At 35.6% G+C, this 18,921-nt stretch overlaps 1 protein-coding gene across 4 annotated transcripts in view; it reads left to right on the forward strand.

The window, feature by feature from the left end:
- ALMS1 (ALMS1 centrosome and basal body associated protein) overlaps positions 1 to 18,921 on the forward strand; it is a 223,728-nt gene that overhangs the window by 97,806 nt on the left and 107,001 nt on the right. For all 4 annotated transcript variants that reach the window (XM_041754600.1, XM_041754601.1, XM_041754602.1 and 1 more), the window contains exon 11: positions 13,699 to 15,542. In XM_041754600.1, coding sequence (XP_041610534.1) covers positions 13,699 to 15,542 — 1,844 coding nt within the window. The remainder of the gene's footprint in view (positions 1 to 13,698; positions 15,543 to 18,921) is intronic.

Genomic DNA, 18,921 nt, shown 5'->3' on the forward strand with positions numbered 1-18,921 from the left:
GCCAGAATTTGATGTTCTAAGGGTTGTGACAGACAGCTATGAAGGCAGCCATCTGGTCTAGAAGCCAAGAGGCAATTAGGAAGAGTATTTATAGTCTATAGACTCCAGGATGCATAGTACACGGTGGCCAGTGCTTCAACCTGGAGGGAAGAGCCAGAGGAAGCCATGGGTAGGGCTTGATGAGTTGACTTTTGTGTAAGGCTCTGTTAAAATGTAGAGAATTTGTGTGTAACTGCATAAACGGTGCTAAGTATGGAATAAGTGTAGTATGTGTACCCCTAAAATGTGAAGAGAGCTAAGAAATGTTAGGCTTGCCATAGTATGGTAGGGGGCTGAATAGTCAACAATTGATGTTTAATCAAGCAAGTGGAATTCTTGGCCTTCAGAGGACCAATTAATGTCAAGAAATTTAACAGTTGTAGCTGTACCTTGAATTTTATGTGGTGCAATAGACCAACCACTGATGTAGGTAGGTTACCAGCTGTGTTAGGGCCTTGTGCACCATATCCTCTGAGGAATCTAGGATTGGATTGTCATCAATATAGTGCCAGACAGTGTAAGGGGACTCTGTAAGGGCATTCGTGTCTTGCTGGCAAAGATTATATATAATGGCTGGGCTGTTAAGATAGCTCATAGGCAATGGGTAAAGGTGTAAGTTCCCTGTGGCTGGGATTTCTCAGTGATTGATACTAAAGAAGACATATTAGCTAGATGCTTCTATTATGAGTTAGGGCTGGCCCTCTAAGCTCAATACTCTAATCACTGACACAGGCTCCTAGAACCTGATAGCCTATACCTCCAGTCCCTGTTTGGGGAAAAGAGGCAGAACCCTTCCTTCCTGGTTAGCTCACCTTGCCTCAATGCTAGAAATTTGCATATGATTATAGTGAATCACATCCAGACCTGACACCCAGTGGAGTCTATTTAGAGACTAATGGGAAACTTACCACCTCAGACTAGGGCCTCCTGGTCAGTCTCAGCACGAAAGTCTGACTTTTTATAGCACCGACAGTTGTTTTTTTTTTTAAAGATTTTATTTATTCATGAGAGACAACAGAGAGAGAGAGGCACAGACACAGGCAGAGGGATAAGCAGGCTCCGTTCCATGCAGGGAGCCTGACGTGGGACTTGATCCTGGGTCTCCAGGACCACACCCTAAGCTGAAGGCGGCGCTAAACCACTGAGCCCCTGGGCTGCCCAGGGTTTAGTTATTTATGTATGTCTGTTATGACCATTTGATCTGTAATATTGTTCAGATACACTGTTTACTGAATTTTCTGTCTGGATATTCTATCCATTAATGAAAGTAGAGTATTAAAATTTGTTACTTTTTTTATTGCTGTGTGTTTCTACCTTTGGTTCTTATATTTTTGGGTGCTCTGATGTTGGATATATATACATAATTTTTATTTCTTCTGGATGTATTGACTCATTAGCTAGCATTATTTAATGACCTTCTTTGTCTCTTATGACCATTTTTTTTTTTATTTTAAAGATTTTATTTATTTATTCATGACAGAGCGAAAGAGAGACAGGCAGAGGGAGAAGCAGGCTCTGTGCAGAGAGCCTGACGTGGGACTCAATCCCAAGTCTCCAGGATCACAGCCTGGGCTGAATGAAGGTGGTGCTAAACCACTGGGCCACCGGGGCTGACCTCTCTTATGACAATTTTTACAGTTTTTTACTTAAACTCTATTTTGTCTGATATCAGTTTTGCCACTTTTGTGCTCTTTTGGTTACCATATGCATAGAGTATCTTTCTGTATCCTTTCACTTTCAGCCTAGATGTGTTCTTAAAATTAAAGTAAATCTGTTGTAGACAGCATGTACTTGGATCTACTTTTTTATCCATTCAGCCATCCTGTGTCTTTTGATTGGGGAGTTTAATCTAGTTACATTTTAAGTAATTATTAATAGAGAAGGACTTAGTCTTGTCATTTTGTTAATTGTTTTCTGTCTTATATAGTTCTTTTGTCCTTTTTTTCTTCTCTGGTTGTCATCCTTTATGATTTGTAAATTTTTTACAGGGATGGGCTTCAGTTGCTTTATTTCTTTTTTTTTTTTCCCCGTTATCTTCTATAGGTTATTTCTTTGTGGTTACCATGACGTTTACACATAACATCTGTAGTTACAGCATAGACAACAAAAACAGAAAGAGATGACTGTGACTATATCAGATTAAAAGCTTCTGCACAGCAAAATACCCCAATAGGGTGAAAAGGCAAACTATGGAATGGGCGAAAATATTTACAAACCTCATATCTGATGAGGGGGTTAATAATCAAAATACTTAAGGAACTCCTACTCTATAATAGCAAAACTAAACAACCTGATTTTTAAAAAATGGACAAAGGCCTTGAATAGACAATTCACCAAAGAAGATAGACAGCTGTCCACAAGTACATGAAAACTTGTTCAGCATCACTAATCATCAGGGAAATGCAGATGAGAACCACAATGAAATATTACCTTACACATCAGGTTGGCTACTATCAAAAAAAATCTAAAGATAACAATCTTTATTTTTTTGGAGGATGTGAAGAAATTGGAATACTTGTACTTTGTTGGAGAGGATGTAAAATGGTGCAGCCACTATAGAAAACAGAATGGAGGTTCCTCAGAAATTTAAAAGTAGAATTATTATATGATCGAGCAAACCTGTGTCTGTGTATATATCCAAAAGAGTTGAAATCAGGATCTTGAAGAGGTGTCTACACTCTTACATTCATTGTAGCATTAGTCACAATAGTTAAGGAAACAACCTCTATGTTTATTGATGGATGAGTGGATGAAGGAAATATGGTATATACATACAATGGGATATTTTTCAGTCTTAAGAAAGAAATCTTGCCATGTGCAACAATATGGTTGAATGTGGAGGACATCATGGAAGTGAAATAAACTAGTCACAGAAGGACTTACATAAGATTTCTAAAATAGTTGAACCAATGGAAAGAGTAGAATGGTAATTGCCAGGGTGGAGGAATGGAGAATTGCTGTTCAACTGGTATATCATTTCAGTTATGCAAAATGAGCAAGTTCTAGAGATCTAGTTCACAACATGGTACCTATAGTTAACAATACTCTATTGCACACTTAAAAGGGGGATGTACTTTTGTCAGGAGGACAGATCTCATATTAACCATTCTTACCACAATAAAAAATATATATGTTTTTTTAAAATCTTGTGTGAGAAATATAGATGCAAAATGTTTAAAATAAATATTAATATAGTATTATCATTTTTTAAAATAACATATAATGAGCAAATAAGACTTGATTTAGCAAAGCAGTTTTAAGTAACTTATAAATATATTTTTTACATTAGTAGGAAAACCACAGCTATTTTAGTAAGGCTCCAAATGGGTACTTGGGAATAAAAATTAAAAACGAAAATCTGTTCCCAATTTAAAATACTTACTTAAATTAGAATAAAGAAGAACAATGCCTCAATATGACAACAAATATGTATTTGAAATTAGCACTCAGTATAATAAATGGTCAAATACATTTTTATGCATATAAAACATTTGTGAGTGATGTTAGCAAAAATGGTGGACTGAGGAACTCTAGGGCTCCATTCCCACGTAAAAAAGTCTAATAGGCTACCAAAATCTGGCAGAATCACTTTTGCAAAACTCTGGAATGTAGTCAAAACTTCAGAAGTAAACCAGGAATGATTACTGAAGTAAAAGAGGTATTTCACTTCACCAGGAGAGTGCTGTGACATTTTAAACTGCCCACCTACCGGCAGTTTATGGTAGATGGTAGCTTTGAAGGTGACAGACCACACTCCTGGTGTAGGTTAGTATTTATAAAAGACGAGTACAAACCTTTTTATTAACAAATTACTGCAGAGTGTTTTAACCTATCTAGCAGCTCCCAGAAGGACCTAAGAGCTTTCCCAGGGCTGAGGCAGCTTCCCTGCCAGTGTTTATTGAAGACATTTAGTGGCCCAAGTATCAGCTATAGCAGCCTAGGCCTAGGGATAATCAGGATAAATAGAACACTGAAAAGCTTGGGAAGAAAGCAGTTGAGAAAGGGGACAACTTGGGGGTAAAAGGACTTTCAAAGGCTCTTTCTTATGTTGGGAAGTTGAGAAGATGATGTGTGTGCTCAGGGCTGGACTCATGCTCAGAAAGGCCTGAGAAGACTCTGAACCTGCGCTTTTGGCTAACCTTTCAGGCTTTCTGTTGCACAAGTGAGAAGTGCAGTGTGAAGCAGTATTGTAAATAACCTGGCTAAGTATTGAAGAAGTACCCTAACTTGGAAAAAATCAGAAAAACTAGTAGAGGTTTTTTTTCTCCTCCCTCCTTTCCTTCCTTTTTTACCTTTTTCTCCTTTTCCCTTTCCTTTCCGACTCCAAGTGTTAAGGAAACTCAAAACAGTAGCTGATTATTAAGCTAAGAACACATAGACTTCAGTGCCACACACAGAAAAGAATACAAACCTTTTACAAGAGTATCCCAACACACAACAATCTACAACAAGCAACAATAGTCATGTCTATTTTTAACCATATATGAAGTACTTAAAGTTGCATTCTCAGGGAGAAAAGTAATTAATAAAAACTGTGCCAGAGGAAGCCCAGGAATTATACTTAATTAGAAAAAGATTTTAAATCAACCATCTTGAATATGCTCAAGAAGCTAAAGAAAGCCAAGAAGCTAAAGAAAGCCAGGAATGAAGAACTAAAGAAAACCCAAAAAGATGTTTCATCAAATAGAGACATCAAAAAGGGGGATAGAAAGCCACTTGAAAGTTTCAGTAGCAGATTTGAGTAGGCAGACCAAAGAATCCGTAAACTTGAAGATCAGTCGAGATTATAAAGTCTGAGGCCAAAAAAGAGAAAAGAAATGAAGAATAATTAATAAAGCTGTGAGATACCATCAAGCATACCAACATATGTAATAATGAAAATACCAGGAGGAGAGAGAAAAGAGAAAGAGGCAGAGGTAATACTTGATGAAGAAGCTGTTGAAAACTCCCCAGATTTGATGGAAATCCTATATCTATACATCTAAAAAGTTTAGTGAACTCCAAGCAGGATCAAATGAAATACTTCTTCACAAAGATTCATTATAGTCAAATTGTCAAAAAACAAAGACAAGACCTTTTAAGCAGCAGTAGAGAAGTATATCATCACTTCTAAGGGATCTTCAATAAGATTAATAATTAACTTCTCTTTAGAAACTATGGAGGCCTATAGGGAGTGGAGTGATATATTAAAAAAAAAACAAAAACAGGGATCCCTGGGTGGCGCAGGGTTTGGCGCCTGCCTTTGGCCCAGGGCGCGATCCTGGAGACCCGGGATCGAATCCCGCGTCAGGCTCCCTGCGAGGAGCCTGCTTCTCCCTCTGCCTGTGTCTCTGCCTCTTTCTCTCTCTCTCTGTGACTATCATGAATAAATAAATAAAATCTTTAAAAAACAAAAGCAAAAAACCAAAACTGCCAACCAAGAATTCTGCATCTGGCTAAACTATCTTTCAAAATGGGCAAGGCTTTAAGACTAGATAAACATTCACTTAGGGAATTTGTCATGTAAGAAATGCTCCAGGAAGTCATTCAGGTGAGATGAAAGGATACTGGATAGCAACTAAAAGCCATATGAAGAAATAAGGATAGTGATACCACTACAAACCTACTTGGGTAGCTATATTTTAAGAAAATGGAAAATAAGTCTTGGCAAGGATATGGAAAAATTGGAACCCTTGTACATTGCTGATGGGAACGAAAAATAGTGCAGCCCCTTGAAAAACAGCTTTGTGGTTCCTCAAATAAACAGGATAGCTAATAATAATAATAATAATAATAATAATAATAATAATAATTTTCAGTAATTCCACTACTGGGTATGTACCCAAAATAATTGGAAACATGTTCATGCAAAAATATTCTTATAAAAAATATTTTAAAATTCTGTTTTACACACACATGCACAGTATTGTTGCATAGGCTTACTATTGTATATTTAGGTTGTTTTGAATGTAAATGCATTTATCTCAGTAGGTGTAATAAGGTTGATTTTATTTTATTTTTTTATAAGATTGATTTTAAATGTGTAACAAGATTGTCAAGTTTTCCAGAAAATATTTAAAAATAACATTTAGCATATGTGTTGGTTTGAATACAAGTAGAAATTTTTAAGTATTTTTAAAAAATTTTTGTTTTTGTGGTCTTAAAACATAAAACTATGAACAACTTATAAAATTACTCCTCTTAAATAATTCTGTTGTAATTTTTGAATTTTTCTAAAATTTTATACTCAACCTTATAGTAACCCTTATGTATTTTTTAAAACATTTCTTTCTGTAAGTTTGATTTTCAAAGAAGTTTTGCATGAAGTAATAATCCATGTTTCATTTCTTTGTATGGAGTAGATTTTTGCTTTTAGTGCTAGGTGACTTTGTGTCTGCATGCATGCATATCTGTGTATCTATTTTGTGTGACAGGGAAGAAATTTATTTTCTGGTTTGTGACATTGAGGTCTGTGACTTCTGATATTAAGCTGAGCAATGAGAATAATATAAGCTGATAAGCTCAAACAGATCTTATAAGTAAACATTTTTAATTAAGAAATTATTTCTGAAAATTAATAAAGGGCATGTATCAGCTGAACAGTACTTTTTTTCAGTACTTTTATATAAGTAAACTATAAATGGTATAAGTAAAGTAAATTATAAATAGTATAAGTAAACTATAAATGGTATAAGTAAACTATAAAAGTATCAGTAAATACTTTTATATAAGTGAACTATAAGGTTCACCCATTTTTATAATTCAGTGTTTTATACTTCATTTACAGAAATGTATAATAACCTGAATTTAGAACATTTTTATCATCCTCTCACCTCCCCTTAGTTCTCCTAACCTCAGGCATAAACTAATCTATCTCTATTGCCTTGCCTATTCTGGATATCTGATATAAATGGAATCATATGTGAACTTTTATGAGTGCCTTTTTTGTATTCAGTATAATGTTTTTAAGACTCATCCATGTTGTGTAGTAGCATGAATGAGTAGTTATTACTTTTTATTGCCAAATAATATTCTTTATATAGATATATATTATTTATCCATTCACCAGTTGATAGACCTTTGCTTCTTTCCACTTTTTTGCTTTTATGAATAATGCTGCCACCAACATAAGTGTACAAGTTTTCGAGTGGTCATGTTTTTATATCTCTTGGGTACATGCCTAAGTGTGGAACTTCTGGGACAATGTTTAGCATTTTAAGGCGCCACTGAACAGTTTTCCAATGTAACTACACCATTTTATAATCCCATTAGCAGTGTATGAGGGTTCCAATTTCTTCACATGCTTTCCAAGTTGTGTTTTCTTTTTGATTATAGTAGTTCTATTGGATGTAAAGTAGCATTGTGTTTTTTATTTTCTAATGATTAATAATGTTGAACATCTCTTTATGTGCTTGTCATTTGTTTATCTTTGTAAAAATGTTTCTATCCCAATCCTTTGCCCATTTTGTTTTAATTAATTTATTTTTATTTGTTTTATTTTATTACTTAAATTCCAGTTAGTTAGCATACAGTATTAATACCAGTTTCAGCATACAATATAGTGATTCAGCACTTTCATACCAACAGCCAGTACTCCTCACAAGTGCACTTTTTTCCCCTTCCTTTGCCCATTTTAAAATTGTCTTTTTAAAGAGGTTAAGAGTTCTTTATTAATTCTGAATATTAGTCTTTTTAACAGATACAGTGTTTGCAAATATTTTCTCCCATTCAGTGTGCTGTCCTTTCACTTTCTTGATGGTGACCTTTGAAGCACAAGTTTTTTATTTTGATAAAATCCGATATACACTTTTTCTTTATTGCTTATGCTTTTGGTTATCATAGTAAGAAATTGTGGCATAACTCAGAAATACAAAGATTTCTCTTTTTGAAGTTAGTTTTAGTTCTTATATGTAGGTTTGTGATCCCTTTTGAGGCAAAATAAAATTTATCTTTGAAAATTCTGGTAAAATATACATAAAATATACTAAATTATTTTTAAGTATGCAATTCAATTGTGTTAACAATATTCACACTGTTGTATGACTAACCTCTGGAACTTTTCTTATAAAACTGAAACTACATCCATTAAACCATAACTTATTTTCCATTTCTCTCCAACCCTTGGCAACCACAATGCTAATTTCTTTCTCCATGAATCTGACTCCTTCAGGTATCTCATAAAAGTGTGATTAAACAATATTTGTTTCTGATTGACTTATTTCACTTAGCATTATTGTCCTCAAGATGCATCCATGTAGCATTTGTCAATTTCTTTCTCTTTTAAGGCTAAATAATATTCTTTGTATGTATGTACCACATTTTGTTTATCCATTCATCCATCAATGGACCCTTGAGTTGCTTCCTCTTTTTGATTGGTTATAAATAGTGCTGCTGTGAACATAAGTGTACAAGTATCTCCTTGAGACCCTGCTTTTTCATTTTTTGGGCTATAGACCCAGAAGTGGAATTACTAGATCATATGGTCATTCTCTTTTTAAATTTTTGTACAATGGCCATACCATTTTCCACAGCAGCTACACAATTTTACATTCCCTCCAACAGTGCACAAGGATTCTAATTTTGCCGCACATCCTCTCCAACCCGTTATTTTCTGGTGTGTGTGTGTGTGTGTGTGTGTTTTTAATAATAGTCATCTTACAGATGTAAAGTGGTATCTCATTGTGCTTTTGACTTGGATCTCCCTGATGATTAGTGATGTTAAGCATCTTTTCATGTACTTATTGGCCATTTGTACATCTTTGGAGCAATGTCTGTTTAAGATGTTTGCCCATTTTTTAATTCTTTAGGGATTTTGTTTTGTTTTGTTTTGCGTTGTAAGAGTTCTTTATATATTCCAGATATTAACTCCTTATCAGATATATGATTTGCAAATATTTTATACCATTCTGTAGGTTGCCATTTTACTCTGTTGATTGTATACTTTGATGGACAGAAGTTTTAAATTTAGTATGTATTTGTGTGTTTTATGTAATTTACGTATTACATATAATGATACATTTTTATCTTTATGTATTTATTATATATATAATTGTATATGTACACAATTGTATATATTATACAATTTTATATACTAGAGATAATTTTTATGTATAGAATGCAAATTCATTCTTTTTACACATGGAAAAATCAGTTGTCCTAGCCCTGTTTATTGAAAAGACTATTCTTTTCCTACAGATTTTGTCTCCTTTGTTGAAGATCAGATCACCATAAATGTTATTTATGTGAACTATCAGTTCCCTTGATCTACATGTTTATCCTGTGCCAGTACTACCCGGTTTTAATTACTCTAGCTGTTGTATGTTTTGACATCAGAAAGTGAATCCTCCAACTTTGTTCATCCTTTTCAGTGTTGGTTTGGCTACTATGGATCCCTTGAATTTCTACATGAATTTTAGGATATGTTTGTCAAATTTTCGCCAAAAAAAAAAAAAAAAGGCAGCTGGGATTTTGATAGGAATTATTTTGAACCGATAGATAAATATGAGAAATACTGCCATTTCAACAGTATTGTCTTCAATCCATTGAGTTAGTTTTCCATTTGTTTTGATTGTCCATAATGTTTTTTCAACAATGTTTTCTAGTGTGCTAGTTTTGTATTTATTTTGGTAAATATACTCTATGTATTTTATTTTTTGTGCTATTATAAATAGAATTGTTTTCTTGAGTTTCATTTTTGGATTGTTCACTTTATGTTGAAATACAGTTGATTTTTGTATATTGAGCTTGCATCCTTCAACTTTTCCAAGCTTGTTTCTAAGTCCTAGGTGGTTTTGTGTGGTTTCCTTGGAATTTTCTATATAAAAATCATGTCATCTACAAAGAGAGACAATTTTACTTCTTCATTTCCAATTTGGGTTTCTTTAATTTCTTTCCTGATTGCCCTGGCTAGGGCCTCCAGTATGATGTTGAATACAGGAAGAAGAATGGACATACTGTCTTGTTCTTGTCCTAGGGGAAAAGCATCTAGTCTTTCACTATTTAGTATCATCTAACGATATTAATTCTTCCAATCCATGAATATGGAATATCTTTTCATTGTATGTCATCTTCAATTTCTTTCAGTGTTTGTTATAGCTTTCAGAGCTAGGTCTTAAACCTCTGTGGTTAATTTTAGTCCTAGGAATTTTATTATTTTTGGTGCAATTGTAAATAGGATTATTTTCTTAATATATTTTTCTGCTACCTCATTTATTAGCATATAAAAATGCATCCGATTTCCATATATTAATCTTGTGTCCATTTACTTAACTGAATTCATTTGTCAGTTCTGGTAGTTTTTTGGTGGAGTCTTTAGTATTTTCGATATATACTATTAGGTCATCTGCAAGTAGTGCAGGTTTTACTTTTTCCTTATCAATTGGATGCCTTTTATTTCTTTTTCTTGTCTGATTTCTGTAGCTAGGACTTCTGTACTATGTTGAATTAAACTGGTGAGAGTGGATATCCTTACCTTGTTCCTGACCTAGGGGAAAAATTCTCAGTTTTTCACCATTGAGTATGATGTTAGCTCTGGGATTTTTATGTATAGTCTTGATTATTTTGAGGTATATTGTCTCTAGAGCTACTTTGTTGAGAGTTTTTATCATGAATGGACGTTGTACTTTATCATATGCTTTTTGTGCATTTATTGAGAGATCATATTGGTTTTATTCTTTTTCTTGTTAATGTGATACTACAAACAATGAATGGGTCAACCAAGAAATCAAAGAATAAATCAGAGAATACAGGAAGACAAATGAAAATGAAAACACAATCTTTGGGATACAGCAAAAACAGTTCTCAGAGGGAAGATTATAGCAATACAGGCCTACTTCAAAAAGCAAGAAAAATCTCAAATAAATAGCCTAACCTTATGCCTTAAGGATCTGGAAAAAGAACAAATCTGGAGCCAGTGGAATGAAAGAAGTAACAATTCGAGCAGAAGTAAATGAAATAGAAACTAAAAAAAACAGTAGACCTGATCAATGAAACCAGGATCTGGTTCTTTGAAAAGATTGATAAAATTTATAAACCTTTAATGAGACTTATCAAAAAAAGAAGAATCAAGTAAATAAAATCAGAAACGGAGGAGAAATAACTGATACCACAGAAATATAAAGGATTATAAGAATATTATTAAAGACTATATGCCAATAAATTGGACAACCTATAGAAGTGGATAAATTCCTTAGAAACATACCACCTTCCAAAACTGAATCAGAAAAAATACCCAGAAACCTTGAACAGACCAATTAGTAGCAATGAAATTGAATCAGTCATAAACTCCCAACAAACAGAAGTCCAGGACCAGATGACTTCACAGGTAAATGCTACCAAGCATTTAAGGAAGAGTTAATACCTATTCTCAAACTATTCCAAAAAATAGAAGAGGAAGGAAACTTCCAGATTCATTTTGTGATGCCAGCATCACACCCTGATACCAAAATCGTATAAAGACATTACAGAAAAGAATACAGTAAGCCAGTATCTCTGATGAACATAGATGCGGAAATCTTCAACAAGATATTCAAATTCAATCTAACAATGCATTTTAAAAAGTCATTCACATGATCAAGTGGGATTTAATCCTAGAATGGGAGGGTGGTTCAGTATTTGCAAATAAATTGACATGATACATCACATTAAAATGCAAAAGGATAAAAACCATGTGATCATCCCAGTAGATGCGGAAGAATCATTGTAGTTTAATTTGCATTTCCTTAATGTTAATCGTGTTGAACGTGTTATTATGCCCCCTATGTCCCATCTCTGTTCTATTCAGTGAAATGTTGGGTTTTTGCTCATTTTTCTAATTGGGTTGCCTTTTTTTTTTTTTTTAAGCTGTTAAGGTTTGTGACATCTTTATGTATGTTAGATACAAATCTTTTATTGGATATGAGATTTGCAAAGTTTTCTTCCAGCTTAGAGCTGGGACAGAGAGGGGCATGTCATTGCTGCTGAATGGCAAAGCCCAGTCTCTGTGTGGTCTCCGCTGATACCACAGAAAGGGATATAGCTCATTACCATCCATCTAGGGTAAAAATAGGTCCTGGGGTCCTGTTGGCTATCTCTGATACCTTGGCTTGGATGTTGGGGTGTCTTGTAATCATTTAGCAAGCGTAGAGGTTTAGGCTCCACATTTGGCCTTTGCTGATATGAAAAAAGCTGGGTTTTTTTTCTGTGTTGTTTGGCTGTAATAGAGCAGTTTTGGTCTAAAAGTTTTCTGTCTTGCTAGACTTCACTTTTACTATTTTTTTTTAGCTAATGAGTGTGAGTTTTTGTTAGAGCCTTTGCCTATGCCCTTTTTTCCTGTATTACTGGCTTCTTTAGCTCCTAAATCTGGAATATATGAGATAAAAAGAAAACCCAGGATTTCACTACCATGTCATTCCTCAGGTCCCAAAATCCATAGCCAGCCTGCCTTCTCTGCATCTTTCAGATGATTCTTAAATTTGTTTTATATATAATATCTAGGACTTTTAATAATACTTACAAGATGAATAGGAGGAAGTACAACTACTACTCCATTATGTCAAAAGTGACAGCATAATTTTAGTTTTTTTTTATTTGAAATCAAATGTGGCTGTTATCAAATAGGATGCCAAGTATTAACTTTATAGGTAAAACACAGAAATCTCAAAGAGATTTTATATTTATGGTAGCTTTAGGTTCTGATCCAACACTCCAGGAAGAAGTACTCATTCTTTTTCCTATTCTTAGGAATATTCCTTTCCTTATTCTTACTGGTAAAACATTAGGTGATAGGCCAAGCTTCTATAACAAAGAGACCTCAAAATACAATGGCTCAAATAAGGTAGAATTTTCTTTTTCTTTTTCTTTTTTTTTTTTAAGATTTTATTTGTTTATTAATGAGAGAGAGAGAGAGAGAGGCAGAGACACAGGCAGAGGGAGAAGCAGGCTCCATGCAGGGAGCCCGACGCGGGACTCGATCCCGGGACTCCAGGATCATGCCCTTGGCCGAAGGCAGACGCTAAACCTCTGAGCCACCCAGGGATCCCCTTATTTTTCTTTTATATGATAGTCTAGGATAGGAAAAGGAGCTCTGTTCCTTGAAGTTATCCAAAGACCCAAGCAGGCTTGGCAGCTAAGCCATTTTTACACATGGCTTCTGAGATTGTTCTAGATATTACCATTTTCAGCTGGCAAAAGTAAGGCGATGGTAATGATGGTGGTAATAGGGGAACATGGAGGTCAAGAATTTGATTTTCTAAGGACAGGAAGCAGAAGTTACACTTACTGCTTTTGCTTATATCTCATTGGCCCAAACCTAGTCATACTTATACTTAGGTACAAAGGAATCTGGAAAGCTCTCCAGCTTTGTGGCCATGTGAGCAGCAAAGGTTAGGGTAAGGGACCTCTGTTACTAAAAGAAAAAAGGTAAGAATACTAAGGGCAATAGTGGTCTTTATTTTTGTTACTTTAGTGAAACAGTTTTAGAAGAAATTAACTATATGGTCTTAGTTATCATGAGCCATTTTATCCTATAGTTAACTGTCTTTTTTTTTTTTTTAACTGTCTTTTTTTGTTGTTGTGTTCTTACCTGTTTTATTGTAAAAAATGAACAGGACCTTTGTGGTTAAATCTTAGCCTGGATTATATAACTGGTTTTTATATAACTATTTGGACTACTTCAAGTAAGAATTTGTTTATATCTTCTAGGGTTTACAGAGTCCACGGGGAATAGGATGCAAGCCAGAAGCTGTATGTAGTCACATTATTATTGAGAGCCATGAAAAAGGATGTTTCAGGACTCTAACTGCCGAACAACCACAATTGGATAGTCACCCTTGTGCTTTCAGATCTGCTGACCCCTCAGACATGATCAGAGGACAACGGAGTCCATCATCATGGAGAACCAGACACATCGACCTTTCCAAATCACTAGACCAGTGTAACCCCCATTTCAAAGTTTGGAATTCCTTGCAGTTACGAAGTCATTCCCCATTTCAAAACTTTGCAGCTGATGACTTCAGAATTAGCCAGGGTCTTCGAATGCCATTCCATGAAAAGATAGACCCTTGGCTGTCAGAATTAGTAGAACCTGCTTCTCTGCCACTTGAAGAAATGGATTGTCATTCTTCACAAATGCTGCCCCCTGAACCCATGAAAAAGTTTACTACTTCCATCACTTTTTCATCTCACCGACATTCTAAATGCTTTTCAGATTCCTCTGTTCTTAAGGTTGGTGTTACTGAAGGTAGCCAGTGTACTGGAGCATCTGTGGGGGTATTTAATTCTCATTTCACTGAAGAGCAAAATCCTCCCAGAGATCTAGAACAGAGAACCTCTTCCCCTTCGTCATTTAAAATTGTTAGTCATTCACCAGATAAAGCTGTGACTATTTTAGCAGAAAGTAGCAGGCAAAGCCAAAAGTTATCTGTTGAACATTCTCAGCAAGAAGAAAAATTCTTAGAAAGATCAGATTTTAAAAGCAGTGACTCTGAGCCCAGTACCAGTACAAAGTGTAGCAATGTCAAGGAAGTTCATTTTTCTGATAACCATACCTTCATTAGCATGAGCAGACCAAGTTCCACACTAGGAATAAAAGAGAAGAATGTAACTATAACTCCAGATCTTTCTTCGCACATTATTCTTGAACAACGACAGCTTTTTGAACAAAGCAAAGCCCCACATGCAGATCACCATGTGAGAAAACACCATTCTCCCCCTCCTCAACATCAGGATTACGTAGCTCCAAACCTTCCTTGTCGCATTTTTCTTGAAAAACAAGAACTCTTTGAACAAAGCAAAGCCCCACATTTAGATCATCAGATGAGAGAAAACCACTCTCCCTTTCAAGGTCAGGATTATATAGCTTCAGACCTTCCTTCTTCCATTTTTCTTGAACAACGTCAGCTCTTTGAACAGAGCAAAGCCCCAGATGTAGATCACATGGGAAAATACCATTCCCCTATTCCTGAAGTTCAGGATTATGTAGTAGAAAAGAATAATCAACATAAATTTAAATCATACATTTCTAATATGATAAATGTTGAAGCCAAGTTCGATAATGTGATCTCCCAATCAGCCCCAAGTCAGTGTACATTAGTAACCTCTACATCTGCATCTACTCCACCCTCAAATAGAAAAGCACTTTCTTGTTTTCGTATAACTCTTTATCCCAAGACTCCTTCCAAGTTGGATAGTGGAACCTTAGATAAAAGATTTCACACATTGGATCCGGCTTCTAAAACAAGGATGAATAGTGAGTTTAACTCTGACCTACAAACTATATCTTCAAGATCATTGGAACCAACCTCCAAATTATTGGCCAGTAAACCTATAGCACAGAATCAAGAATCTTTAGGTTTTGTAGGACCTAAATCTTCACCGGACTTCCAAGTTGTACAGTCTCCTCTTCCAGATAGTAATGATATTTCTCAGGACTTGAAAAGCATACTTTTTCAGAATAGCCAGATAGTAACCTCAAGGCAAACACAAGTGAACATTTCAGATTTGGAAGGATATTCCAGTCCAGAAGGGACTCCGGTATCTGCAGATCGGTGAGTCTCATTGTGATGACAAGCAAGCTGATGGAATTTGTGATAAAGGGTTTTAAATACTTAAGCAAATGTAAGTTCTTGGGAAAGGTAGTATGATTTTTCTTAGGGGAGGTTGTATCTGACTAGTCTTCTAGAAGTCTTTTAAGGCATAAATTCCTAAATAAGAGAGAACATCTGAAAGTAATATATCTTTTTTTTAATATTTCATTTTATTTATTTTTTAAAGATTTATTTATTTATGATAGAGAGAGAGAGAGAGGCAGAGACACAGGCAGAGGGAGAAGCAGACTCCATGCCAGGAGCCCAACGTGGGACTCGATCCCGGGACTCCAGGATCGCGCCCTGGGCCAAAGGCAGGCGCAAAACCACTGAGCCACCCAGGGATCCCCTTATTTATCATTTTAAAAGGCTTTTGACAAGACTTGGCATTAATTATTTCAGAACATCAAATTACTTTGGGAAGAGTCTTTGATCATCCCATGGTACAATTTACTGATTATTTATTGTATTGGAAATATGCTGAAGACCAGGCTTTGGGATGTGTGCATATATGCTCACTCTCTTGCTTATTTGTGCATGCTTCCTCTCTCCCGTCTCTCTCAGTTTCCATTTCATGATTCAAATATTTAGTATTTACAATGAAAGAAAGGTAACTTTCCAACAGAGCATCTTGGCAGATATCACTTTAGCCAAGTTATCAAGGCTAATATCATTGGTAATGCTATCAATATAATGCGCTGTCTGATGTGATGCCCCACTTTGCAGTGTGTTCTAGGAAAGGAAACCTAGGTCGGAACTAAATACATTAGAGCTAAATTATTCAACCTAATTTTAAGACTGTCATAAATTCAGCTTTACATTTTGAATCCTTTAAAATACAGATAAACAGAATTACCCTCTCTGTTTCATGTTCCACCTTCTACTTGAGAAGGCATCATATCATAGTGAAGAGCCCTGGGCTTGGAAAGAGGGAAGGGAAAAATGTTTATTCAGTATCCACATGTGGTAGTCATGGCAATGAGGGACTTATACATGTTATCTCATTTAATGCTCATGATAACCCTATGAGGTAGGTCGTGGTATTCCTGTCTACCTCTGGGAAACTGAGACACTGATACTGCTTCTTTTGCCAGCAGACAGTATTGCCTCATATGATGCTGTGCTGTGTTTGTTTTGTTTTGTTTTTTTAAGATTTATTTATTTATCTTATTAAAGGTAGGGAGGGGCAGAGGGAGAGGGGGAGAGAGAGAATCTTAAGCAGATTCCCTGCTGAGCATGGAGCCTGATGGGGGCTCAGTCTCAAAACCCTGAGATCACAACCTAAGCTAAAACAAGAGTCATATGCTCAACCACCTGAGCCAGTCAGGTGTCCCACACATAATACTGTTTGTAAGCAACAGAATGGGCAGTCTAGTTCAGTCTGTTTAAAGCAAGAACTTGGGATCCCTGGGTGGCGCAGCGGTTTGGCGCCTGCCTTTGGCCCAGGGCGCGATCCTGGAGACCCAGGATCGAATCCCACGTCGGGTTCCCGGTGCATGGAGCCTGCTTCTCCCTCTGCCTGTGTCTCCGCCTCTCTCCCTCTCTCTCTGTGTGACTATCATAAATAAAGAAAAATTAAAAAAAAAAAAAAATAAAGCAAGAACTTGTTCACCACATGGTAATGTCTCCCTGAATCTTGAACCCTGCTTTCAGCTCCTCTGTCAGCTCTCCTCTTGGACAGGTCATTTAATATCTTTGGTGCCTGTATGCAGATGATGATGGAAGGAAAAGGCTTAAAAAGCTGAAAGGCCCTTATAGTTCTTAAAGTTAGTGATTTAGAATATGGGCCTAAAAAACAGGGTCAGTCTCTACTTTCACCATTATAATACTGAATTAGAGTTGAATTCCCTGAATTAGAAGAAAATAATAGATGACTATAAATATGAACTAATAATAATGCCGTTTGTCTAGAATGTACTAAATGCCATCTGTTATAGTAGATGCAGATATCATTTTATACTTAATATAATCACTATTTTAAAATCCTAATCCTAATATTTTAAAATTAGATGTTTTGCCCAACATTGCATGCCTATTATTAAATGTTAGAGGTGGCATTTGAATCTAGGTTTGTCCAACTCCAGAGTCCATAGTAATTCAGATGGTGCCTGGGTGGCACAGTCGGTTAAGCATCTGCCTTTGGCTCAGGTCATGATCCTGGAGTCCTAGGATTGAGCTCCACATTGGGTTCCCCCCTTAGTGGGGAGTCTGCTTCTCCCTTTGATCCTCCCCCACTGATGCTTTCTCTCATTGTCTCTCAAATTAATAAAATCTTTTTTTTTAATAAATAAAATCTTTAAAAAAATGTAGTAGTTCAAACTATACAATATACATATATACACTAATCTGTATACATGTGTTTATGTATATATGTGAATAAAATATGTAAATATGTATTAAGTATTTTTAAACTTTTGTTTTGAAATTATATTTACAGAGGTGCTACAAAAATAGTAGGAAGACTTCTTGTATTAACTATTTATTGCTGTGTAACATATTACTCTGAAATGTAGTAGCTTAATAAATATTATCCCAATGTTAATATGGGTTTTGTGAGTCAGAAATCTAGGTGAGGCTTAGCCAGGTGCTTTCATTTCAGCTCAGGATCTCTTTCAAGGTTGCAAACAAGGTTATTGCCTGTAGCTGTAGTCCCATCTCAAGGCTTGATTGAAAGGATGTGCTTCCAAGCTTGTTCACATGGCTATTGGCCAGAGACATCATTCCCTTCCTTCCATAAGGCAGCTTAAATATGCAACCAAATGCCCCTCTAAGTGAGCATGAGAGAAGAAGGAAGGATGCCCAAGAGAAATGTCATAGTCTTTGTAACGTCACTTTCTAAGTGAACCTCACTACTTCTGCACCTTTGTCTTCGATGGAAATGAATCACTATTTCCAGCCCACACTTAAGGGTTAGGGGATAATACAGGGGTGTGAATACCCGGAATCAGAGATCATTGGGAAAAATATCTTAGAGATTGCCAATATGTCCTTTACCAAAGCTTCCTCTATGTTAATTAACATCTTAAATGTAAAACCTTTACCAAAAACTAAGAAATTATCCTTCATATAAAATTATAACTAAAATATAGACTGATTTGGATTTCACCTGATTCTTTCCAGAAATGAACCTTTTTTACTTCAGATCCAACCCAAGATACCACCTTGCGTTTTAATCGTCATGTCTACTTTATTTCCTTCGATCTGTGGCCATCCTTGTTTTTTATGACCTTGACACTTTGAAAAGTTACTTTGGAGAAAGTTTTTATTTAGTTTTGCCTGATGTCTCAGGAGTATATTGAGGTTATGCATTTTCAGTGCATTTCATTAGGGAGCACATTAA

Source organism: Vulpes lagopus, chromosome 5, assembly GCF_018345385.1.
Source record: "Vulpes lagopus strain Blue_001 chromosome 5, ASM1834538v1, whole genome shotgun sequence".
Classification (NCBI taxonomy): domain Eukaryota; kingdom Metazoa; phylum Chordata; class Mammalia; order Carnivora; family Canidae; genus Vulpes; species Vulpes lagopus.